Source organism: Chaetodon trifascialis, chromosome 6 (assembly GCF_039877785.1).
Source record: "Chaetodon trifascialis isolate fChaTrf1 chromosome 6, fChaTrf1.hap1, whole genome shotgun sequence".
Lineage (NCBI taxonomy): Eukaryota > Metazoa > Chordata > Actinopteri > Chaetodontiformes > Chaetodontidae > Chaetodon > Chaetodon trifascialis.
In genome coordinates, this window is record NC_092061.1 from 15043596 (window position 1) to 15070292 (window position 26697).

The 26697-nt window shown below is 44.3% G+C and overlaps 2 protein-coding genes across 2 annotated transcripts; one reads left to right on the top strand and one right to left on the bottom strand.

The window, feature by feature from the left end:
• Positions 1-501: 501 nt before the first annotated feature.
• LOC139332161 (adenosine receptor A2a-like) lies at positions 502-1365 on the bottom strand. The gene has a single exon (XM_070963887.1). It carries the CDS (start codon positions 1363-1365, stop codon positions 502-504), a length of 864 nt encoding a protein of 287 aa, XP_070819988.1.
• Positions 1366-5276: 3911 nt separating this feature from the next.
• LOC139332162 (sphingosine 1-phosphate receptor 3-like) lies at positions 5277-6143 on the top strand. Its single transcript, XM_070963889.1, has one exon. The coding sequence runs from the start codon at positions 5277-5279 to the stop codon at positions 6141-6143; it is 867 nt and encodes a 288-aa protein (XP_070819990.1).
• The last annotated feature ends 20554 nt before the right edge of the window (positions 6144-26697 follow it).

The following is a 26697-nucleotide window of genomic DNA, read 5'->3' on the forward strand; positions in this document are numbered from 1 at the left end:
AGTCTTTGATTAGTTTGGTTATGATGGCGTGGGTTTGAAACAACGATCACTTGGAAATCCATCCAGCTTTTAAATTACGACGCGGGGACTGGATGTCCATTGGGCCAAGTCGTCGAGGGTGTCGCCTTATGAAGAGAAGCCAAAAACATTGAATCAGTCTCAAGATTTATGTACTTATCGCCAAACTAACAAAGCACATTACAGAAATGGTTTCAAGCAAGAGGCAACAAAACAGAACAACTAAAACATGAAATGATTGAAAATTGCGGAGGGGCATTCAGAATAATGTCATAAATACGTGATGTTTGGGGCCTGTAAGTACTGTCCTGACTTCAAACAAATAAATGAATCAGAATAAAAATCAGCTCTCTGCAGCATCTATAAAGACATTCTATGCTCAGATAATCGAAACCTCTGGAATCAGGATTTAACAGTCATGAAAGGCATCTTTGGATAACACTGATGAGTTAACGTGCAGACTCCTCAGACACCGCCACCCTCTCACCTCGTCCAGCAGCCTCTCCACACTTTGGTGAGCAGCGTCGCTCTGAGCGCAGCGCACCCTCTGATGTATAGGATGGGTGTCAGGGAGGCATTGACTCGTGGCAAAATGCGGAGAGGGTCGGTACCCTCATTTTTAAAGGTATAACAGGTCGAATCAAAGAAATTACAGGCTATAACGTAACAGAATATGGGGAGCCACGTCCCTAAGAAAAACACAGCCACCACCAGTATGAGATTCACTGAGGAGCGCTTGGTCTCTCTCGCCTCAGAGGGTGGCTCCCTGTCCAGCTGGTATCTGGCTATGATGAACAGCCTAATATTCAGCCCTATCATTATAATCACTGTGAATATGTTGCTCACAAACGTCCCAATGCTCGTGACCTTTTTGGCTACCCCGACTGGGACCAGGTTGTTCACAGCGACGATCAGGAAAGCGTACAGCCAGTAGGAAAAGATGACCAACACGGTCCTGTTTCGGGTCATTCGGGTCGAGTATTTAAAAGGGGACACCACCGCATGGTACCTGTCCGCCTGCGCGGCCAGGATGGCCATGTAAGACAGCCCAAGAAATGTAGGTGCGATGTAAAAGGTTCTCGTGGGGGAGGCGAAGTTCTCCCTCACATCGAGCACGCCGACATAATAATATGAGACGCCGGTGCAGATGTCACTGAAGCAGGTGCTCAGCATGTACATGAAGCGGTTCTCGCTGCGCAGCGCCTTGTTCAGCAGTATGGACAGGGACACGGACGCGTTTAGAAAAATGATGGCTGCAGCCAGGAAGATGCTGAAAAGAATCATCAATACATTGCCAAAGCTGGTGGGGGGCAGCACAAGAGACAAACGCTGGCTGCTGTTACTCATCGATGCGGAGAAAAGAGGTGTGCAACAGTGCTCAGTTCATTGCACAGCGAGGACTGGCAGCAGAGCGGCTGAGGGCTGCACCTCTGCTCTGATTTATGGATGAAGCACAGTCAAGCTTACAGGAAGACGTCGACCCCTATGACTTTAATTCCCATGGACGACAAGTCAACAAGCTAATGACAAAACAGCCAACAACTTAATCAGATAACTGCATTAATGAGCCTTAATATTATTGACTAAATACATATTTATCATTACCTCAGTGCATGGATAGGTTTATCAACATTATCATCACAGCTTGAAGTTTAAGAATTTTATATACAAACTTTCAGCACTTTGTATATAAAATTGTGAGTTGAAGAACATAAGGGTCACTAAAGTGATTTTAAATACATGTACAGTGCTTAACAAATTTATTAGACCACCATCCAAAGTAAGGTTTATGCCACAGCTGCCCTAAATTAACAGCATTGGTAATTACCAAAATTTTTTTTTGTTTGTTTCTGTAGTGCTTAATACACCAATATGTGAAGCTCTTTAACCGAAATGATATTTTTAATGCTAAAATATAATTATTATTGTTATCCATGAATTTTCAAATTTACTGATTTACAACCCCCCCCCCCCCCCCCCCCCCCCCGAAAAAACAGTAATGCACTGTTATTTCTTCATTAATATGTCAAATTATAGTTATTTACTTGCATTCCTGAACAGAAAAAATAGTTTTAGTGGTTGAATGTTGTGCTTGATTCATTTGTGACTTCTCAGAGAAGCCCAGTGAGCCGGCTCAAATAAAAAGGTGAATTCAGTTTGAAATTCCTCATTCCTGTTCAAAATGGTAAAACGTCGAGAGCTCACTGAAAATGAAAGAGTCCGCATTAAAGCATTTCATGATGCGGGATGGTCTCTGAGACAAATGGGGAAAGACGTGAAGTGTTCTCACAGTGTGGTCACGTATGCTTTGGAGTCAATTGCCGAGACTGGTACACCGCAGTGAAGTCAGTTTTAAGTTGGATATTCGACAGACATTCGCCGCTCCAACATTTCAAGTGCACCCGTATTTCATGCTTTACAGTAAACACACGGAGCAGAGCGGATCTCATGCAGCCTGGGTAATACTGATTCTGAGTCAACTGGTCACATGACCTGAGAGCTATTGAGCTAGATTTAAAATGTAAAAACAAGAGGTGTATCTCATGCAGCCAGTGGAGTACTATCATCCCACACTGATTTTGACTCAATTGGTCACATGACCTGGGAGCTATTGAGCTTCACTGGGGAAGAGGCAGGAAACGAAAGTGAACTGAAGCAGATGTCAGACACCTCAAAATGTTAAGTACTAGAGAAAGAAGGAAGACCAGTGCAGATCTTCAGGCAGAGATGAATGCTTAGATCAGAGTCTGAGAAAGTCTCCAGAATGACCATATGCAGACGACTGACGGAACAAGGTTTGAAGGGAAGAATAGCTGCTAAGAAGCCATTATTGAGGCCTGCAAACATCCAGAAACGCCTCAGGTTTGCCAGGGAGCACAAACACAAACTGACTGTTGATGACTGGAAGAAGGTACTCTGGACGGACGAATCCAAGTTTGAACTCTTCGGTCAGCATCGTCATGTTTATGTCCAAAGAACAGCCGGAGAACGTTTTGATGCCAGATGCATTGCACCCACAGTGAAACACGGTGGAGATTCCATCATGGTACAGGGTTACATTTGTGGAAACGGCGTGGGCAAATCAGTGAAAATCGACGGTATCATGAACAAGACCGTCTACCACATCTTAGCGCATCATGGAATCCCTTCTGGACTGAATCTGATTAGGTGTGGGTTCATATCCCAACAAGACAATGACCCCAAGCATACTTCAAAGCTGTGCAGACTATTTGACCAAGAAAAAGGAATATGGAGTACTGGAACTGATGGACTGGCCAAGTCAAAGTCAGGATTTGGATCCTATTGAACAAATTTGGGACTTAGTAGATTCAAAGATTGATCGCACAAAAGTTTCATCTAAAGCAAGTCTGTGGGAACAGCTAGAAACTATTTGGAACTCGCTAACAAAAGAGACTGTCGAAAAGTACATAAAAACACTTCCAGCAAGAATGCAGGTTGTTATCAAGGCCAAAGGAGGCCATACAAAATATGACGTTTTTTGGTTACTATGTGTGAAAAATGACTATTTAGTCGCTTCAGTTTGTTATTTTCCCAATAAATAACAATAACATTTTTAGTGTTAAACAAGTTTTTGAAAGATTTCTAAAATGGTCTGATAAATTTGCTAAGCGCTGTATATATAATTTTAGCCCTCAAGAAAGATGGTGGAGAAAGAGCAGCAACCTGCTATAATATTTAAACTATTTTGTGGAGCCGTGTCCAAAGCTGGTTTACTGTCCAAAAGTAAGGTTTACTTTAATTTGTTGCCCAAGTCAGAACAACACTGAACTGTTTTAATGAGAGGAAACTCGCTTGCTCTTATCTCACCTGCAGCTGTCTGTACTGAGAGGGCCTGGCAGTTGCAAAAAACCCTCTCTAACAAGCTTAATTATGAATCTATAAATTGGGGCTGCATATGACATATTAGGCCTTTTTTTTTAACATGAGGTCACTCATGTTTCACAGTGTCTGGATACTGCATCAACAGCCAAATACATACATGCACAGCATGTGTCAGCTGTTCAAAGTGTCTGTATTCAGACAGACAAACCACTGTGGAAGAGGTTAACTCTACTGAGTATTTTTACACTCTGGATCTCTAAGCTTATAAGTCCTGTAGTCTGGGCCAAGAAAAGGATTTTGTCAAATGTGTGTGTGTTAAAGATAAACACATCTTGATCGCTGGTTTATTATCAGCCATTTGAACTGTACTGCTTCTTATTCCAAGTGTATGTTTATAAATGATAGTGCTTGAACACAAAGCCTTCCTCTATCATGATGCACTGTGAGGGCCAATTAAGGTGAGGATCACACTTTCATTCATTCGGATTTTCTGTGCTGCATGTATTGAATACAAACTGAGTTGGGAATCCAAGTTAAAAACATTTTAAAAGCCATGATTTTGCATGTAAGGGGCAAGAATTAAACTTATTTGGAGGAGGATTTGTGATGACTGCCAACAGCAGGAAAGACTTTCGGCCACATAGGGAAAAAGAATGGCTTACTGCGCCCTCTAGTGGCATGAAAAACACATAAACTGACAAACATTGTACAGTTCAGTGGTGATTGCATGACAGGGATTTCTAGTGATCGGTGTGTATTTTTTGGAAACTTTCACAAAGCTTTTTGCAAAATGTAATCGATTAAAGGAAAATACAGACTAGGTTATGCCATATGTTTATGTTATTACAATACAAGCTACATGTTTATTGGTATTTATGATTGAAACGAGCACGTCATGCCTATGAAGGCATGGCTACTATTGTTATTTAATAACTGAAAAAAAAAAAATCGTCCTCCATTACAAATGAGTCTCACAAAAGGAGGCCTAAAAGGACTCGGGACACAGACGTCATGCTTGCTGTCGGTTGAAGTGAAACACGTTTGGTTTTTCTTGAAGATCATTGTTGATTTAGAGGGTAATTCAGTTTGGAGGTCACCCTGAATCATGCAGGCATCAGACTTCAGATGTATACAAACATATTTCAGGCCACCAAACTACTAACCAAGTGTTATGGAAGCGTCAGGACGCACAAACTGGCTCATGATCACCATCACCACCCCCTGGGCTTCTTGTGATCAGGCCTCATTTGTTCTTTCCACACGCTTGGCATGCATAATTTCTGCTTGTCAACTTGACATTTGTTTATGCTAGAGCCTCTGCCCTCTGGAGATCAAGAGGTCTGCTTAAATCCTGACAAGCAGCACCATTCCCCCATAAATATAATGAACGCTCGTGCTCTGGCCGGAGCGCCAGGATGCTCCTCAACGCCACCGTCCCTCTGTCGGTGGATTTCGACACTCCGGGGGACTTCCTCATCTTCATTTTCCACATCCTGTTCGCGACAAGCGCCGTGCTCGTCGCCGGCTCGGTGGTCGTCGGGATATCCTTCACCCGGTCCCTGCGAGGCCAGAACCGTTTCATATTCATGCTGAACACAAGCATCAGCGACACTCTGACCGGCTTCTCGGTCTACTACCTCGGTCTCTTCGACGTCCAAGAGGGCTATCCCTCGAGGAATGGGACATATTACATTCTGCCCTCATTTCTAGGAGTCAATGTGTTGACCTTCCTCTTCGCTCAGTTTGACCGCTACTTCGCCGTGTGCCATCCTTTCTTTTACAATCGCTACATAACGAGATCTTTGGTTGTTGGGATCTGCGCGTTCTGCTGGATTTACACATACACTATCCTCACGGTGCAGAACATGGTGCCCATTTCAAAGGCGGCCCAGATAAACGCGTTTGGTGTGATGACCCTGCAGATTATAGTTGTCATTAAAGTGTTGATGACAATTAAATTATATATCATAGCCAGGAATCATCTGGTGAGAGAGGCGCCCAGCGCTGAGAGGGACAACAAAAAGGAGTCACTGCGCATCATTGTGTTTGTGGTTATTTGCTTCTTGGCTCTGTGGTGTCCATCCTTTGTCAATATCATTGTCAGACAGTTGACGAGGAAAGGTCTGAGGTTTAGGAATGAAGCCACTAACCTGTTCGCCATCATGGCACGCCTGAACGCGCTGGTCACTCCGGCTCTGTATGTGTGGGGCAGCCCGGCGCTGCGGGGGGCCGTGTGGAGGACAGTGTGGCGGAGGGTCTGCCCCTGGCGGAGGACGAGGTAAGAGACGGTCTCAACACCCGGTGCGATTTACTTTATATCTGTTTTACGCAGCTTTTTTTTTTTCTCTTTTAATTGTCCAATGTTGTGTGCGAATAAGAAATATAGAAGATAATTACTGTAACTCTCTCTGACCTCAGCCTCTGTCTCTCTTTCAGAATCGGCATTAATTTGGATGGAATGAAGAACAAATTCTGAAAACGCCGCGAGCATCAACGTCCTCATAAAGTGTCATTAATGGGAAAATCACGAGACTGCCGTGAAAATGACACGTTTCAATCACTTTTGAATGAATGTGAGTACTCAATCATCGTGTTTTGAACAGAAAGAACATGACTGAAAGAAAAACGCACTTGACAGATTGACCAGCTGACCTCGTTGTGGGAATTCAAGTTTGATATCAAAAGTGAAATATGGACCGTGTTTGAGATGAAGACAGTCGGTGGAAAATTCGCCACTGCATATTTCGAGGGCAACTAACGACGGTTTGGGGCTGACATTTTATTTGGAAACAAACTAAACTCTTAACAGAATTTAAAAAAAAAAAAAAAAAAAACTGAATAAGCTTTTTTCTAAGAACTGCCTCAATTGCTTATCTTGATCTTAGAACATGGATTGTGTCTTTTTACTTTGTGGAAAACTGATTTTCATCCAGGAGCTAACATCCCAGATATTATATCCCTCTAATCAATGTCATACCATTACGTTTGACTTTTCTTTGAAGATGTTTTTTGTTTGTTTGTATGGCATTTTGAATGTTTACAACAAACAATGCTCGCTTCCACTCCCGCTGTTGTCTGTGCGAGATTAAGAGTTAACTGCAGCGACGAACTGTGAGGTTTTGTTGGTTTATTCTGACGTATTTGTCCTGATCGTGAGATATTAAAGTGCGAAGCTCTCTCCCTCTGGCATCATGAACTGACGCACAAAGTGTAACAGAGAAAGAAAGATTGTGATCAGTAGGAAATCACAGTTTAGAGATGAATCCGTGGGGCAGGACTGGAGCCATATGCGGTCTCTTTTGTGTCCTTGCAAAATAATAAACACAGCCAACAGGACGGAGTACACTAAGACTGTAAGTGAGAGTTTCTGAAGCATAAAAAACATGCATTTACTAGAAAGGCACAGCAGGCCACTCCAACAGCACTCAATTAATATGAGGACAGACACGTACAACAAGCGAAGAACCATCAATCAGAAGAAGTAGTTCATATAAATCTGCATAAACATGTTTAAGTTCATTTCTGCCAGCCGCAGATTCAGGACCATGGTCAGCGGCGGGGCCCGGATGACTTGATCCAGGTTGCGGCAGCGCACCGCGGACAGCTGGATTACCGCCTGCCGCAGGTTCAGCACCACGGTCAGCTCCAGATTATTGTTGTCGACAACAGTTCATGATTCCTGGTTCCTGGTTGTAGTGGCAGAAGGCTCAACTTTTATTATATGAACTATGCAGTTATTTTTCTATTGTTCGTTGAATTAAAAAAAAAGGGAAATTGGGGGAAAAAAGAGAGAAAATAAGGGAAATAAAATTGATCTCACAGGGGGGTGGGACGTCATTGTCTCCTCCTATCCCATCCCCAAATGTCATCCTGGAAAATCTGATGTCTTGATTTAAAAAAAGAAAAATGAATGTATATATAAGTGAGTGTAAATCACAGGTGCCACTCGTTGAAGTTCAGGTTTGACCGCTTCGACTGTGCGCTCTCGTCATGTCGCGCAACGCAACGCTCGTGCCACTGTCCGTTGACTTTGACAGTCCGGGCGATTATTTTCTTTTCATTTTTCATATCTTGGCCGGGGTTAGCACCGTGCTCGTGGCCAGTTCCGTGGCGTATGCCATTATTAATACTCGTGCACAAAATCGCTTTCTATTTATGCTGAACACGAGCATTTGTGACACAACGACCGACTGTGGCATTTTCTATCAGTTCCTCTTCGATGTGCGAATGGGCTTTCCGTCTAAAAATGGGACTTATTACATTTTACCATCTCCGATATTTTGCCGTGTGTCATCCATTCTTTTACGGCCGTTTTATCAACACAAGAGTGACCATTTGTGTCAACGTGTACAGCTGGGTGCACGTTTACGGCCAGCTGCTCATTCAGCACGTGGCGCCACTTTCCAAAGCCATAGAGATCGCAACGTACAGCAGAATCAGTTTGATGGTGATTATTTTCACAAAAATAACCATGACGGGAAATATGGAGTACTGGAACTGATGGACTGGCCAAGTCAAAGTCAGGATTTGGATCCTATTGAACAAATTTGGGATTTAGTAGATTCAAAGATTGATCGCACAACAGTTTCATCTAAAGCAAAGTCTGTGGGAACAGCTAGAAACTATTTGGAACTCACTAACAAAAGAGACTGTCGAAAAGTACATAAAAACACTTCCAGCAAGAATGCAGGTTGTTATCAAGGCCAAAGGAGGCCATACAAAATATGACGTTTTTTGGTTACTATGTGTGAAAAATGACTATTTAGTCGTTTCAGTTTGTTATTTGCCCAATAAATAACAATAACATTTTTAGTGTTAAACAAGTTTTTGAAAGATTTCTAAAATATTTTTTCAATGCAACCAGACGTTGGCGGTTTTCTCCTCCGCTTGCCTCGCATTGATGCCGTCCTGCAGAGTCTGGACGACGGTCGCGTCCACAGCTGGATCCTCTGATTCGATAAGAGCCTCCAGCTGCAGCCCGCTGCCGAACTTCTTCTTCAGCTCTTTGATCACAGTCTTGCACAGCTTCCTGGTGGTCTTGAGATCTGGACAGACGAAGTCTGTGATGTGGGACAGACCCTCCATGGTTTCGTCTCGAAATTCCACTTTTTTGTGATGTCACCCGCATGCGCACACGCTTGCACGCACACGTGCACATTCTCTTCCAGTTTAAAATTCTAAATCACACCTCGTAAAAAGTACATAGGTATTATCTGTAAAATGTACTCATGGTATCAAAATAACAGTACTGGTATATCATTATATTGTATATGACTAGTTTTAGTGTATATTGTATACATAAAACTACATCGGGAGATGATTAATGGGGTAAGTTGTTTTTTATTTCTCTAATCTTTGAGTTTTCTGGTAAACTATGGTAAAGTTTCAACAGTTGCGAAATGAATGTAGTGGAGTAAAAGTTCAATAGTGGCACATGGTGGAGTAGAAGCATAAAGTAGCACAAGTTGGATATACTTTGTTTAAAATTTCCATTTTATGCTATTTTATGCTTCTACTCCACTACATCTCACTCCTCTAAGATCAGACTTTATTGATCCCATGGTGGGGAAGTTAAATCTTCACAGCCAGCAAGTGTTACAAAAAGCAAAAACAGTTGCACAAAAGGGTCAAGATAAAAAAGTGCGCAGGATACAAAACTGAAAAACAACTATATGTACATTATGTACAGATTATAAAAATACTACTGCCCATAAAAAGCATTATTGCCAGTATTGTTAGGAGAAAAGCTCCTAGTGACATGTTGGTCTGACAGCTGCTGGGATGAAGGGCCCAGTCCTGTAAGCGAGCTCAGCATTTCTTATTTTTTGGTCAATTGTGCATTCGTATGTTTATACCTTGTTCGGTCAGATAAGTTGAATATAACCTGTGTAAACATTGACTAGTGTTAAGTATTAGAACTGGAAGAAGTTCCTGAAACATGAAAAATCCAATTTACAAATTTATTGTGTAAATTATAGTGTGGGAGAAACCGGAGCACCCGGAGAAAACCCATATGACAGCGGGAGGCGCCGCACAGCCTCAAGCGTCTTGTTGCAGTAACTCTTTAGAGGACACAGTGTTGATCACTGCGTCTGTGTGCGCTCCCATCTTCTTCTGACAGGGAGCTCTGCAGCGAGTCATCCCCATGTCAGATCACCCCCACCCCCCACCCCCCACCCCCCAGCAAAGCCTTAGAAAGTAAGAATTGAAAAGGCAAACACAATGGAAACGGCAAACCAACCCAGAAGAAAGGCTATGGCCATGAGCAGATACTTCAAAGCAGCTTTACAGGAGCCGATGATGCTTCTCTTGGCCGCATGCCTGGCAATGAAATCCCGGATGCAGTCCTGCAGAGTCCGGACGATGGTCGCGTCCGCAACCGGATCGACTAATTTGATAAGAGCCCCCAGCTGCCGGCCGCTGCCGAACTTCTTCTTCAGCTCTTTGATCACAGTCTTGCACAGCTTCTCGGTGGTCTTGAGATTGGGACAGACAAAGTTTGTGATGTGGGACAGACCCTCCATGGTTTTGTCTTCGAGTCTCTTGATGTGCGTGGTCCACTCCTCAGGGCTGCGTTCCTCAACAACGCCGCACTTGATGAACACTCTGGCCATCAGCAGGATGAGGAGGCGCCTGAGATCCCGTCCCTCCTCCTCGGGTGTGGCCTCTGGGGTGGAGGGTGGGGTAGTGGCGGGTGTGGCCTCTGGGGCGGGGGATGGGGCGGTGGCGGGGGACTGGGGCTCCCGTCCCCCCTCCTCGGGTGTGGCCTCTGGGGTGGAGGGTGGGGTGGTGGCGGGTGTGGCCTCTGGGGCGGGGGGTGTTGCGGTGGCGGGGGGCTGGGGCTCCCGTCCCCCCTCCTCAGGTGTGGCCTCTACGGCGGCGGGTGGGGCCTCTATGGCGGAGGGTGGGGGGGTGGCGGGTGTGGCCTCTGGGGCGGGGGATGTTGCGGTGGCGGGGGGCTGGGGCTCCCGTCCCCCCTCCTCGTGCATGGCCTCTATGGCGGCGGGTGGGGGGGTGGCGGGTGGGGCCTCTGCGGGGGAGGCTGGGGGGGTGGCGGGGGGCTGGAGCCCCTGTCCCTCCTCGGGTGTGGACACCCCAGCAGAGGCTGGAGGGATCTCAGGAGATGTGGATCTAGAGGGGTCGACCTCAGAAATGTTCTCCATGTCTTGCAGTGTCTGTGGTGGATTGTGTTCAGATATCTCACGAGTTTTTGCTTCTAACGTTGCCTTTGATTCGTACTGGTCTCGATAGTTCAGCGCTCTGTGCTGTGAGACCTGATCCTGACTCTTATAGGCTGAGTGGCTTTGATGTCTTTGATGGGCCCCGTGACGTCACGCGCATGCGCGCGCACCAGTGCACGTTCTCTTCCAAACACAGCTCTAAAAAATGAAATACTTGATTCATTAAAAGTGACAATAATGATCAAACTCTTCACCAGCATCCTCAGGGTGGAAACGGTGGAACAAATACTTTTACTTCAGTAAAAGTACCAGTGGAACAGTGTAAAAATACTCTGTTACAAGTAAAAGTCCTGCATTCAACATCACACCTCAGTAAAAGTACACAGGTATTATCACTAAAATGTACTTAAATGTTTACATGTGGATGTTATTCAGTCGATTCTTTTGTCACAAATAGATTCTGAACCAAATCTTGTTTGCACACTTCAATGTTTATTTGTTTTTAATCTTAATAAACTATATTAACGATAGAAAGTTTAACGAATGAACCCTCTGGATTCTTCAGCCGTCAGTCATTATCAGGAAACTTCAAACTGGCAGCACTGTCAGATCACATGTTGAGATAAATTTTGATCGCTCTGCAAAGTTATGGTGAAAATACTTTTTCTTTAAGTTTGCAATAACTGGAAACTACAATATGAAATGAATGAAAAGCTTCAGAATTATCCCTTTGACCCTCGCGGGCCTCCATGGGAGGCTGCTGCAGCATTATCGAATCGTTCGGCGCAGTGAAAAGTAAGTTGACCTCCGCTGTGTCACATGTTGCTGAAGTGCTGCAGATCATCTTCCTCTCAGGTCATCCCTCCTTTTCTTTCTCCTGCAGCTTTGTCTCACATTTTCCCCTCTTCCCCCAAACTGTGACCGTTTTCCGCAGCGAGCGGAGGAAACGCTGAGGGATTTGAACTCAATGCATTTGTGCAGTTATGCACACGAGCGGCTGACAGGTGCTTCCACCCAGTGTTGACGTGGTAGAATTAAACAAAAAAAAAACACTGACAGGGGACATTTTGCTGCAATATACTACACTTAAAGTACAAGAGCACAGCATTTTGAGCCCGTGAAGTCGCTCCTTCATCCTGCATCACAGCGCTGATGTTTGGCTCAGGTTCCTGGAGGAAACGGTTCCCTCTGAAGCTCCAGCTGCTGCTCCAAAGAAACACCTGCTTTGAAACCTGAGACTCTCAGCAGACATTTGACACCAACTTTCCATACTTGACCCCTTTTGATAGTTCTGTACTCTGTAGTTAATCAAATGTTATAATATAACATTTAATGTTATAACATTTGATTAACTGATGCGTTCTGGGAAAACCCGTCGGATGTCGCGCTGGCACTTTTCCAGGAAAACGTAATAGATCGAAAGTCAAAATATTCGTAAAACTGGGTTTTCATTCAATTATTATTTTACAAGATCTCGTCTATAATTCCTGAAAATATCTTATTATATTTCGTTTGTTGAAAATGTTAAAAACGTTACTTAAATTAGGCACTCTGTTTGTGGTTATCTCCTACGAATGAAAAACGAACAGCGCATGAAATCCGGCCCTAACTGTTTAGTCTACACAGCCTATGAAGACGGTTTATCTATCACAGTGAACCGCATAACATCGAGACGAAGTCATATTAATGCGCATAGTCGCGCCAGTCTAATGTGAGCTACGCATCAAAATATTATTTTGATACGTCAGTCAGAGAGAACTATGTCAGGACAACTATGGACTGGGTGAAACACACATGCACTTGCATGCAGATAACTGTGCAGGACAAAACAAGAACTCTTTTGTGATGCGGTATCTGCTGTGGCGTGTCTTGACAGGTCGACATGTGTCAATCAAAATGAGTTTTCTCCTTGCTGGACACACTAAGTTTTCCTGTGATGGTGTTTTGGGCTTTTTAAGCAGAATCTGAGAAGGACTAAGGTTGACTGCTTAGATGACATTGCCCGTGTTGTTCAAACCTCTAGTCCATCTGGAGTCAATGTCCCATGCCTTTGTGGTAGAGAGGATGGTACTGTTCTTGTGCCCATGTATGACTGGAGCACATTTCTCTGTACATTTTTCAAAAATGTTGAGAATATTAAGAGTTATCATCATTTCACATTCAGTAAGGGATCCACGTCGGTCACAATGAAAAGATTTCTCCACTGTGAGGAAGTTTCCCAAGACTTAGGGAAAAATGGTTTTGACTTTGATAGTCTTGACCCTAATTCTCTGCCTGATCAAATTAACCCGAAGGGCCTTGATGCTATGCGGAAACAATACCTGTACAATGAAATTAGGGAATTTGTGACTGCGGACAAACAGGATTTGGTTTGCCCCCAGCCTCAGGATGGTAACTAGTTAGCAGAAGAGATCTGAAAGAAAAAAAATCATTATGAAATGTATTTTGTTATTTATTTATTTATTTGCTTGCTTAATTACTTATCTATCTATCTATCTATCTATCTATCTATCTATCTATCTATCTATCTATCTATCTATCTATCTATCTATCTATCTATCTATCTATCTATCTATCTATCTGATGCTTTTATCCAAAGCGACTTACATACACACATTTATCCTTGTAATAGTTGATATAACTATAAGAAAATGAGAGCAATCCTTCTGAAGCTCCAGCTGCTGCTTCAAAGAAACACCTGCTTTAAAACCTGACTGAGAATCTCAGCAGACATTTGACACCAACTTTCTATATTTGACCCTTTTTGATAGTTCTGTACTCTGCAGTTAATCAAATGTTATATAATAATGTTCAGTATCCAGTCCTGTAAGTGAACTCATCTTTTTTTTTTATTCCATTCTGCATTCATATATTTCTACCATGCTGGATCTGATAAGTTGAATATAACCTGTGTAAACATTGACCAGTTGTAAGTATTAGAACTGGAAGAAGTTCCTGAAACATGAAAAATCCAATTTACAAATTTATTGTGTAAATTATAGTGTGAGAGAAACCGGAGCACCCGGAGAAAACCCATATGACAGCGGGAGGCGCCGCACAGCCTCAAGCGTCTGTGTGCGCTCCCATCTTCTTCTGACAGGGAGCTCTGCAGCGTGTCATCCCCATGTCAGATCACCCCCACCCCCCACCCCCCAGCAAAGCCTTAGAAAGTAAGAATTGAAAAGGCAACCACAATGGAAACGGCAAACCAACCCAGAAGAAAGGCTATGGCCATGAGCAGATACGTCAAGGCAGCTTTACAGGAGCCGATGATGCTTCTCTTGGCCGCATGCCTGGCAATGAAATCCCGGATGCAGTCCTGCAGAGTCCGGACGATGGTCGCGTCCGCAACCGGATCGACTAATTTGATAAGAGCCCCCAGCTGCCGGCCGCTGCCGAACTTCTTCTTCAGCTCTTTGATCACAGTCTTGCACAGCTTCTCGGTGGTCTTGAGATTGGGACAGACAAAGTTTGTGATGTGGGACAGACCCTCCATGGTTTTGTCTTCGAGTCTCTTGATGTGCGTGGTCCACTCCTCAGGGCTGCGTTCCTCAACAACGCCGCACTTGATGAACACTCTGGCCATCAGCAGGATGAGGAAGCGCCTGAGATCCCGTCCCCCCTCCTCGGGCGTGGCCTCTGCGGCGGCGGATGGGGGGGTGGCGGGTGTGGCCTCTGGGGCGGAGGATGGGGGGGTGGCGGGTGTGGCCTCTATGGCGGAGGGTGGGGGTGTGGCGGGTGTGGCCTCTCCCGCGGGGGATGGGGGGGTGGCGGGGGGCTGGGGCTCCCGTCCCCCCTCCTCGTGCATGGCCTCCACAGCGGCGGGTGTGGCCTCTACGGCGGAGGGTGGGGGGGTGGCGGGTGTGGCCTCTGGGGCGGGTGTGGCCTCTATGGCGGAGGATGGGGGGGTGGCGGATGGGGCCTCTGCAGGGGAGACTGGGGGGGTGGCGGGGGGCTGGAGCTCCTGTCCCTCCTCGGGTGCGGACCCCCCAGCGGAGGCTGGAGGGATCTCAGGAGATGTGGATCTAGAGGGGTCGACCATGGTGACCTCAGAAATGTTCTCCATGTCTTGCAGTGTCTGTGGTGGATTGTGTTCAGATATCTCACGAGTTTTTGCTTCTAACGTTGCCTTTGATTCGTACTGGTCTCGATAGTTCAGCGCTCTGTGCTGTGAGACCTGATCCTGACTCTTATAGGCTGAGTGGCTTTGATGTCTTTGATGGGCCCCGTGACGTCACGCGCATGCGCGCGCACCAGTGCACGTTCTCTTCCAAACACAGCTCTAAAAAATGAAATACTTGATTCATTAAAAGTGACAATAATGATCAAACTCTTCACCAGCATCCTCAGGGTGGAAACGGTGGAACAAATACTTTTACTTCAGTAAAAGTACCAGTGGAACAGTGTAAAAATACTCTGTTACAAGTAAAAGTCCTGCATTCAACATCACACCTCAGTAAAAGTACACAGGTATTATCACTAAAATGTACTTAAATGTTTACATGTGGATGTTATTCAGTATTCTTTTGTCACAAATAGATTCTGAACCAAGTCCTGTTTGCACACTTCAATGTTTATTTGATTTTAATCTTAATAAACTATATTAACGATAGAAAGTTTAACGAATGAACCCTCTGGATTCTTCAGCCGTCAGTCATTATCAGGAAACTTCAAACTGGCAGCACTGTCAGATCACATGTTGAGATAAATTTTGATCGCTCTGCAAAGTTATGGTGAAAATACTTTTTCTTTAATTTTGCAATAACTGGAAACTACAATATGAAATGAATGAAAAGCTTCAGAATTATCCCTTTGACCCTCGCGGGCCTCCATAGGAGGCTGCTGCAGCATTATCGAATCGTTCGGCGCAGTGAAAATTAAGTTGACCTCCGCTGTGTCACATGTTGCTGAAGTGCTGCAGATCATCTTCCTCTCAGGTCATCCCTCCTTTTCTTTCTCCTGCAGCTTTGTCTCACATTTTCCCCTCTTCCCCCAAACTGTGACCGTTTTCCGCAGCGGAGGAAACGCTGAGGGATTTGAACTCAATGCATTTGTGCAGTTATGCACACGAGCGGCTGACAGGTGCTTCCACCCAGTGTTGACGTGGTAGAATTAAACAAAAAAAACACTGACAGGGGACATTTTGCTGCAATATACTACACTTAAAGTACAAGAGCACAGCATTTTGAGCCCGTGAAGTCGCTCCTTCATCCTGCATCACAGCGCTGATGTTTGGCTCAGGTTCCTGGAGGAAACGGTTCCCTCTGAAGCTCCAGCTGCTGCTCCAAAGAAACACCTGCTTTGAAACCTGACTGAGACTCTCAGCAGACATTTGACACCAACTTTCCATACTTGACCCCTTTTGATAGTTCTGTACTCTGCGGTTAATCAAATGTTATAATATAACATTTAATGTTATAATATAACATTTGATTGATGGTTAATCAAATGTTATAATATAACATTTAATGTTATAACATTTGATTAACTGATGCGTTCTGGGAAAACCCGTTGGATGTCGCGCTGGCACTTTTCCAGGAAAACGTAATAGATCGAAAGTCAAAATTGTAAAACTGGGTTTTCATTCAATTATTATTTTACAAGATCTCGTCTATAATTCCTGAAAATATCTTATTATATTTCGCTTGTTAAAAATGTTATTTAAATTAGGCACTCTGTTTGTGGTTATCTCCTACGAATGAAAAACGAACAGCGCATGAAATCCGGCCCTAACTGTTTAGTCTACACAGCCTATGAAGACGGTTTATCTATCATAGTGAACCGCATAACATCGAGACGAAGTCATATTAATGCGCATTGTTGCGCCAGTCTTATGTGAGCTACGCATCAAAATATTATTTTGATACGTCAGAGAGAGAGAGAGAGAGAGAGAGAGAGAGAGAGAGAGAGAGTCTTTGAGGTAGCTGGTCAGTTAAATGAGTTGGCGAAGATCAACCTGCTTAATCCTGGAGATGCCACTGCCTTGAACGATGTCATCATGGATTATTTCACATCCAGAGAGGATGAATTTGATGAAGATGACGATGATGAATTTAGCACTTCCAAAGACGTGCAAGAGGACTCTGACGATGAAGGTAAGCTATTTTTTCAGATCCTAAGCTAGTTTTCCCCCTAGTTGCCAGCCTAGCAAAATCTGAAACTAAGGTGAAATCAGTGTCTGCATAGTGAAAACATCGAGGCTGTACTGCAAAGAACAAACCAGAGCCTGGTTCTGCCTGAGGTTTCTGCCTGTTAAAAGCAAGTTTTTCCTCGCCACTGTCGCCAAGTGCTTGCTCATGGGGGAATTGTTGGGTCTCTGTGGATAAAAGAGCTCGGCCTGTACCAGCTCTGTATGGAAAGTGTCCTGAGACAACTTCTGTTGTGATTTGGCGCTATACAAATAAAACTGAATTGAATTGAATTGAAATGATGCGTCGGTCGTGAACGAAACGGCTCTCAGAACCGTGAACGATTTTTTTTCTCGACATTTTTTTCTGTTCAAGCCGCACGTGATTGGTCAACTACATGACGTGTGGTGGCTTCAGCGTGTTCGCACTGAGCAGGAGGGGGAGGGGCGGGGTTACAGACACAGCTGGCGCGCGCACATGGATGTACGCACACAGACAGAAAAAGCCGCAACAGAGACAAAACTCTGGAAAGGTGAGAAAATGAGTGACCGCAGAAAATGCAGTAAAATTAGATCTAAAGTATGTTTTGTACATTAGTAATTGTTAAGGCTATGCAGCCGCCGAGTATTAGGACCCAGAGATGCAGAAACCAGAGGCAGGGATTGTGTGAAACCAGGTATAAATTAATTAACAAAACGAAGAACAGAAAACGCGCTCAACAAGCGGAATAACAAACAAACAAAAGGCGCACTCAAACGGAGTGGATGAACCAAGGGAGCACCGACGAAGCGGGTATGGCACGAGGCACGCGTGGAAGCGGCAGACAGGCACTGAAACAAAGAAAAACACAGCATGTAAACGGCTGGACAAAACGAAGGACAAAATAAGACTTTTAACTGACAAGAAGAGGAAGACAAAGAGACTATACTTACGAACCAACAACCAGAACTCGACATGGGAAATGAGGAATAATCCGGCAAAGGAGAGGAGCAGGTCCAAGCCTTAAATACTCTCCCTGATCATGGAGAGTGACTGCAGGTGAGTCGCAGTGGGAGGAGCTGGCAGCAGGTGAGGGGCTGCCCAGCCACGGATCCAGGGGTAGACAGACAGACAGACAGACAGACAGACAGACAGACAGACACACACACACACACACACACACACACACACACACACACACACACACACACACACACACACACACACACAGGGAAAAGGGAGAGGAGACACACAGGGAGAGACAGGAAGCCAGGATCTTAACAGTAATCAATCATACACGTAATTTTACATTATTTTGGTAATAAATTAAGCAACAAAAATCTGAGGAGCCACTTGGAGCCAAAAGAGCCGTAATTCCCATCACTACTGCAAAGCCTTCTTGTGGTTGAGTTTTGCTTCATTCCATGAAATATCTTGTCAGTTTAACTTAAGCACTACTTAAGTGCAATAGCACTATAAACATTACTAGCTATAGGAATGAGACTTTAGTTGAAGTCAGTCAGATACATCTGCTTTTCCTCAGTAGATGATATTATGTTAAAGGCTACATTAGGTTTCATGCTCATGCCTACTAGCAGCTAGATGCAAGTGAATCATTCAGGTGAATTTAAGAGAACTACTACAAATGGAAGTTAAATATGTTGTAGGCTATACTTCAACATTATCAACTTTATTTTGGGAATGACAACCATGATGGAGACAGGTCCAACTGCCCGGGTGTTGTTTAGTGTCCACTCACATGTTAATATCATTTATGTCTGATGGCTAAGGTGTTTTTTCTTTTCTTCTTTAGGCAGACTAGACAGGATTGCGCCACCTTGTCAAATAACATATGCCATTATTATTTTGTGATGTTATTAGTGGTAACAGACTGTAATTACTGTATTAATACACCTATTACAGTCATAAGCACATTGTGGTGGTGAAATACCTGTACCGTGATTGAATAGCCTACATAGTATTGTAAATTTTGATTAAGTTGTAGAAGTTTAGCTTTTTTTTAGAGAAGTCTGACATTCATTATTCCTCATTTCAGATGATGACCATCCTGTTATTGAGGACGTCAGGGAGATGCTACCACCACAATGGCGATGTTCAGGATTTCATGTGCAAGTGCAAGTACAATGGTGGGCATCCGTGTTCAAGCCGTTTCACAGCAGAGGAGCTCCAGATGATTCGTTGCTGTTTCCTGGAAATGTCCAGGGAGGAGCTGGATATTGCCATTTTAGCAAAATTGTCATGTAGAATGCATCTATCACATCTGACAGCACATTCTCATCACAAAGAGCAGTCCACTTGGAGGTCCCAAATAACTGATTTCTTTCACCATGGGGATTGAATTTGCAGGGATACATTCAAATGCATGCATGTCGTTGGACAGGACAAACTAAATGCACTCATGACACATTACAAAAAGCATGGTGTTACACCTAGAATTCACAGCAATAAGAAACGTCAGCCTGAATGAATGAAGTCTTTATTTCGAGCATGGTCATGGATAAGAAGCATGAGACAACAATGAATAAAGTAACAATAATAATAATGAATAACGCAATACATAAAGAAATAAAGAAAACAGAACAAAACAAAAAAAAAACAAAAACAAAAAGAACAAACAAAGTAATGAGTCCAACATGCTCGAAAAGGAGTAGGAAGAAGTAAAAAACTTATTTAATCCTACCCCATCCCTATTTTGTTATTATTAGATTTTTTATCATAGTGAATTCGTTCTATACATGCATACATGCATATTTAAATATATAAATAGTTAGATATGTGGGTATCTACATATTATGATTTATTAAACCAAGTTTTATATAGATATCAATATAGTAACATAGTAATAGTGGATAGTAAATAGTAATAAAATAGTAATGGTGTAGCTATAATAGTAATAGTAATTTCATTCATTTATAGTTTTTTGCGCCTAGACATAGCCAAGAATGCAAGGACAGGCAAAAGGTATACATATATATATCTCCATATCTACATAGACATATACATAAAAAAGACATAAATATCCATATATATACATAGTGAGATATATAGATATGTATATATAATTTCTTATACAAAGTTTTATATAAGTATCAAAATAGTGATATAGCAACAGGGCAAAAAAAAGGTATACATATACATTTCTCTATATACATATGTATAAAACAAGTAAATATATAAATAGTTAGATATATAGATATTTACATATAATTTCTTAAATAAAGTTATATATAGATATCACAACAGCAGTATAGCAATATACAGTACAATAGATACACACACACACACACACACACACACACACACACACACACACACACACACACACACACACACACATATATATATTATTTCCCCTCTTTCCTATATTTTGTAAAGACCATTTGCTTATATTTGTTTTTAAACTGTTTGATGCCTGGACATTGCTTTAAATCCTCACCAAGTCTGTTCCATAGTCGTACTCCGTTGTTTGTTATGCAAAATCTTTTCATTGTAGTTCGACATCTCTGAGTCTTAAAGTTTAGTTTTTCCCTTAAATCATACCTTCCCTCTCTTTCCTGGAACATTTTTTGTAGGTGACCCGGTAATAAATTGTTTCTGGCTTTGTACAGAAATTGTGCTGTTTGGAATTCTATAATATCATAAAGTTTTATTATTCTAGATTTGATAAACAATGGATTGGTGTGATCTATGTAACTAACATTATTAATTATTCTAATGGATCTTTTTTGTAGTATAAATAACGGCTCTAGTGAGTTTTTATATGTATTGCCCCACACCTCTGAGCAGTATTGTAAGTACGTAAGATGAGTGAATTGAACAGAATGTGCAATGATTTGTGGTCCAGAAAATACCTTCCTTTGGCCATTACAGAGATGCTTCTGGATATTTTGGTGCAGATGTGTTTAATGTGAGGTTTCCAGCAAATTTTGTCATTTATCATCACTCCAAGGAATTTAATTTCATGTACAGTTTCTATATCGACGCCCTCTATCTGTACTTGTGCTTGATGATTTATTTTTCTATTGCCGAATATCATTATCTTCGTCTCGCTTAAATTTAGTGATAGTTTGTTTTTGTCAAACCAATATTTAATCTTGATAAATTCTGAAGTGATGATGTCCAAAAGTTGCTGTAAATTCTCACCTGATCAAAATATATTTGTATCATCTGCAAATAAAATGAATTTGAGTATTTGTGATATGTTACATATGTCATTGATATAAATGGTGAATAATTTAGGACCCAGCACTGATCCCTGTGGAACACCACACACAATGTCCAAGCATCTTGATTGGTATTCTCCCATTTTCACAAACTGCCTCCTGTTTTTCAGATAACTTCTCACCCACTGTAGTGCCGTCCCCCTGATCCCGTATTTTTCTAGTTTACTGAATAGTATATCATGATTTATTGTATCGAATGCTTTTTTTAGATCAATGAATACCCCAACAGCGTATCTCCTATTATCTATGGCGTTTGTGGTTTCTTCTATTAGTTTGACCAAAGCTTGTGATGTTGCCCGGTTACTTCTGAATCCATATTGATTGTCACTGAGTAAACTGTTCTTCTCTATAAAGCTGTCTAATCTGTTATTGAAAACTTTTTCCAGAATTTTTGAGAATTGTGGGAGAAGTGAAACAGGTCTGTAGTTTCTGAAATTGTGTTTGTCTCCATCTTTATACAGGGGAACAACTTTAGCTATTTTCATATTGTTAGGAAATTGACCTGTTTGTAGTGACAAATTAAAGATGTGCATTAGTGGTTTGGAAATCCCATTAATTACCCTTTTTACTATTATCGGGTCTATTTCATTATAATCAGTGGATGACTTACTCTTACATTCATTAACAATATTTATTATCTCCTTTTCTTCTACAGGCATAAGCCTTCCAACGCATTGAAGCAGGCGGACAATGCCTATGTTGTGAACTTGATTGTGAACTATGCTGAAACCCACGGTATGCATCTCCCTGGAAGAGTATCAGGTTTTTGGAGGAGTGATCTCAAACTCCTTCCAACGAATTGTACAAAGGTTGAGGTATATGGTGACTACTGTGTGGCAGCTGGCGCAGTGAATTTCTCTTGTTTCTTTTCGTCGTATATGGCGGGAAGTTGTTCCATTTGTTGTTACAATGCGGCCAGCAACTGACCTGTGTTGGACATGTCAGAAATACCAAAAACTTATCAGTGAGGCTGCCAATAGGTCTGATGAAGACAAGGCAGAGCTGCACCGACTGGCCACTGAACATATTGAGAAAGCTGGATTAGAGTGCTCATACTATCAGCAACTTTGTAGGGACTCAAAGTCAAACTTACCTGCTGGGTTAGAGTTAGGTCCACATGTTCCTTGTAGCTATGAGGGGATGGAACATTACAGCATGGACTTTGCACAGCAAATTCACTATCCCAGTGATCCCCTCCAACCAGGGCCAATGTACTTTAAAAGACCGTGTAAGTGTGGAGTTTTTGGTGTGGCGTGTGAGGCCTTGCCGAAGCAGGTCACATTTCTATTGGATGAATGTGTACAGACTGGTAAAGGTGGCAACTGTGTTCTTAGCCCAGGTTTCCCCACTGTGAGGAAGTTTCCCAAGACTTAGGGAAAAATGGTTTTGACTTTGATAGTCTTGACCCTAATTCTCTGCCTGATCAAATTAACCCGAAGGGCCTTGATGCTATGCGGAAACAATACCTGTACAATGAAATTAGGGAATTTGTGACAGCGGACAAACAGGATTTGGTTTGCCCCCAGCCTCAGGATGGTAACTAGTTAGCAGAAGAGATCTGAAAGAAAAAAAATCATTATGAAATGTATTTTGTTATTTATTTATTTATTTATTTATTTATTTATTTGCTTGCTTAATTACTTATTTATGTATCTATCTATATATCTGATGCTTTTATCCAAAGCGACTTACATACACACATTTATCCTTGTAATAGTTGATATAACTATAAGAAAATGAGAGCAATCCTTCTGAAGCTCCAGCTGCTGCTTCAAAGAAACACCTGCTTTAAAACCTGACTGAGAATCTCAGCAGACATTTGACACCAACTTTCTATATTTGACCCTTTTTGATAGTTCTGTACTCTGCAGTTAATCAAATGTTATATAATAATGTTCAGTATCCAGTCCTGTAAGTGAACTCATCGTTTTTTTTTTTTTATTCCATTCTGCATTCATATATTTCTACCATGCTGGATCTGATAAGTTGAATATAACCTGTGAAAACATTGACCAGTTGTAAGTATTAGAACTGGAAGAAGTTCCTGAAACATGAAAAATCCAATTTACAAATTTATTGTGTAAATTATAGTGTGGGAGAAACCGGAGCACCCGGAGAAAACCCATATGACAGCGGGAGGCGCCGCACAGCCTCAAGCGTCTGTGTGCGCTCCCATCTTCTTCTGACAGGGAGCTCTGCAGCGTGTCATCCCCATGTCAGATCACCCCCACCCCCCAGCAAAGCCTTAGAAAGTAAGAATTGAAAAGGCAAACACAATGGAAACGGCAAACCAACCCAGAAGAAAGGCTATGGCCATGAGCAGATACTTCAAGGCAGCTTTACAGGAGCCGATGATGCTTCTCTTGGCCGCATGCCTGGCAATGAAATCCCGGATGCAGTCCTGCAGAGTCCGGACGATGGTCGCGTCCGCAACCGGATCGACTAATTTGATAAGAGCCCCCAGCTGCCGGCCGCTGCCGAACTTCTTCTTCAGCTCTTTGATCACAGTCTTGCACAGCTTCTCGGTGGTCTTGAGATTGGGACAGACAAAGTTTGTGATGTGGGACAGACCCTCCATGGTTTTGTCTTCGAGTCTCTTGATGTGCGTGGTCCACTCCTCAGGGCTGCGTTCCTCAACAACGCCGCACTTGATGAACACTCTGGCCATCAGCAGGATGAGGAAGCACCTGAGATCCCGTCCCTCCTCCTCGGGTGTGGCCTCTGGGGCGGAGGGTGGGGTGGTGGCGGGTGTGGCCTCTGGGGCGGGGGATGGGGCGGTGGCGGGGGGCTGGGGCTCCCGTCCCCCCTCCTCGGGTGTGGCCTCTACGGCGGAGGGTGGGGGGGTGGCGGGTGGGGCCTCTGTGGCGGGGGATGGGGCGGTGGCGGGGGGCTGTGGCCCCCGTCCCCCCTCCTCGGGTGTGGCCTCCACGGCGGAGGGTGGGGGGGTGGCGGGTGTGGCCTCTGGGGCGGGGGATGGGGCGGTGGCGGGGGGGTGTGGCTCCCGTCCCCCCTCCTCGGGCGTGGCCTCCGGGGCGGAGGGTGGGGGGGTGGCGAGTGTGGCCTCTGGGGCGGGGGATGGGGCGGTGGCGGGGGGGTGTGGCTCCCGTCCCCCCTCCTCGGGCATGGCCTCTGGGGCGGAGGGTGGGGGGGTGGCGGGTGTGGCCTCTGGGGCGGGGGATGGGGCGGTGGCGGGGGGGTGTGGCTCCCGTCCCCCCTCCTCGGGCGGGGCCTCCACGGCGGAGGGTGGGGGGGTGGCGGGTGGGGCCTCTGGGGCGGGGGATGGGGCGGTGGCGTGGGGGTGTGGCTCCCGTCCCCCCTCCTCGGGCGGGGCCTCCACGGCGGAGGGTGGGGGGGTGGCGGGTGGGGCCTCTGGGGCGGGGGATGGGGCGGTGGCGTGGGGGTGTGGCTCCCGTCCCCCCTCTTCGGGCGGGGCCTCCACGGCGGAGGGTGGGGGGGGTGGCGGGTGTGGCCTCTGGGGCGGGGGATGGGGCGGTGGCGTGAGGGTGTGGCTCCCGTCCCCCCTCCTCGGGCGTGGCCTCCATGGCGGAGGGTGGGGCCTCTACGGTGGAGGGTGGGGGGGTGGCGGGTGTGGCCTCTGGGGCGGGGGATGGGGCGGTGGCGGGGGGGTGTGGCTCCCGTCCCCCCTCCTCGGGCGTGGCCCCCACGGCGGAGGCTGGAGGGATCCCAGGAGATGTGGATCTAGAGGGGTCGACCATGGTGACCTCAGAAATGTTCTCCATGTCTTGCAGTGTCTGTGGTGGATTGTGTTCAGATATCTCACGAGTTTTTGCTTCTAACGTTGCCTTTGATTCGTACTGGTCTTGATAGTTCAGCGCTCTGTGCTGTGAGACCTGATCCTGACTCTTATAGGCTGAGTGGCTTTGATGTCTTTGATGGGCCCCGTGACGTCACGCGCATGCGCGCGCACCAGTGCACGTTCTCTTCCAAACACAGCTCTAAAAAATGAAATACTTGATTCATTAAAAGTGACAATAATGGTCAAACTCTTCACCAGCATCCTCAGGGTGGAAACGGTGGAACAAATACTTTTACTTCAGTAAAAGTACCAGTGGAACAGTGTAAAAATACTCTGTTACAAGTAAAAGTCCTGTATTCAACATCACACCTCAGTAAAAGTACACAGGTATTATCAGTAAAATGTACTTAAATGTTTACATGTGGATGTTATTCAGTCGATTCTTTTGTCACAGATAGATTCTGAACCAAGTCCTGTTTGCACACTTCAATGTTTATTTGATTTTAATCTTAATAAACTATATTAACGATAGAAAGTTTAACGAATGAACCCTCTGGATTCTTCAGCCGTCAGTCATTATCAGGAAACTTCAAACTGGCAGCACTGTCAGATCACATGTTGAGATAAATATTGATCTCTCTGCAAAGTAATGGTGAAAATACTTTTTCTTTAAGTTTGCAATAACTGGAAACTACAATATGAAATGAATGAAAAGCTTCAGAATTATCCCTTTGACCCTCGCGGGCCTCCATAGGAGGCTGCAGCAGCATTATCGAATCGTTCGGCTCAGTGAAAAGTAAGTTGACCTCCGCTGTGTCACATGTTGCTGAAGTGCTGCAGATCATCTTCCTCTCAGGTCATCCCTCCTTTTCTTTCTCCTGCAGCTTTGGCTCACATTTTCCCCTCTTCCCCCAAACTGTGACCGTTTTCCGCAGCGGGCGGAGGAAACGCTGAGGGATTTGAACTCAATGCATTTGTGCAGTTATGCACACGAGCGGCTGTGTGGGGCAGCCCGGCGCTGCGGGGGGCCGTGTGGAGGACAGTGTGGCGGAGGGTCTGCCCCTGGCGGAGGACGAGGTAAGAGTCGGTCTCCTCGACACCCGGTGCGAATTACTTTATCTGTTTTACGCAGCTTTTTTTTTTCTCTTTTAATTGTCCAATGTTGTGTGCGAATAAGAAATATAGAAGATAATTACTGTCACTTTCTCTGACCTCAGCCTCTGTCTCTCTTTCAGAATCGGCATTAATTTGGATGGAAAACGCCGCGAGCATCAACGTCCTCATAAAGTGTCATTAATGGGAAAAATCACGAGACTGTCGTGAAAATGACAATGTTTCAATCACTTTTGAATGAATGTGAGTACTCAATCATCGTGTTTTGAACAGAAAGAACATGACTGAAAGAAAAACGCACTTGACAGATTGACCAGCTGACCTCGTTGTGGGAATTCAAGTTTGATATCAAAAGTGAAATATGGACCGTGTTTGAGATGAAGACAGTCGGTGGAAAATTCGCCACTGCATATTTCGAGGGCAACTAACGACGG

Bases quoted from the DNA above. Each gene is read 5' to 3' on its own strand.
- LOC139332161 (XM_070963887.1), bottom strand. From the start codon at position 1,365: ATGAGTAACAGCAGCCAGCGTTTGTCTCTTGTGCTGCCCCCCACCAGC.
- LOC139332162 (XM_070963889.1), top strand. From the start codon at position 5,277: ATGCTCCTCAACGCCACCGTCCCTCTGTCGGTGGATTTCGACACTCCG.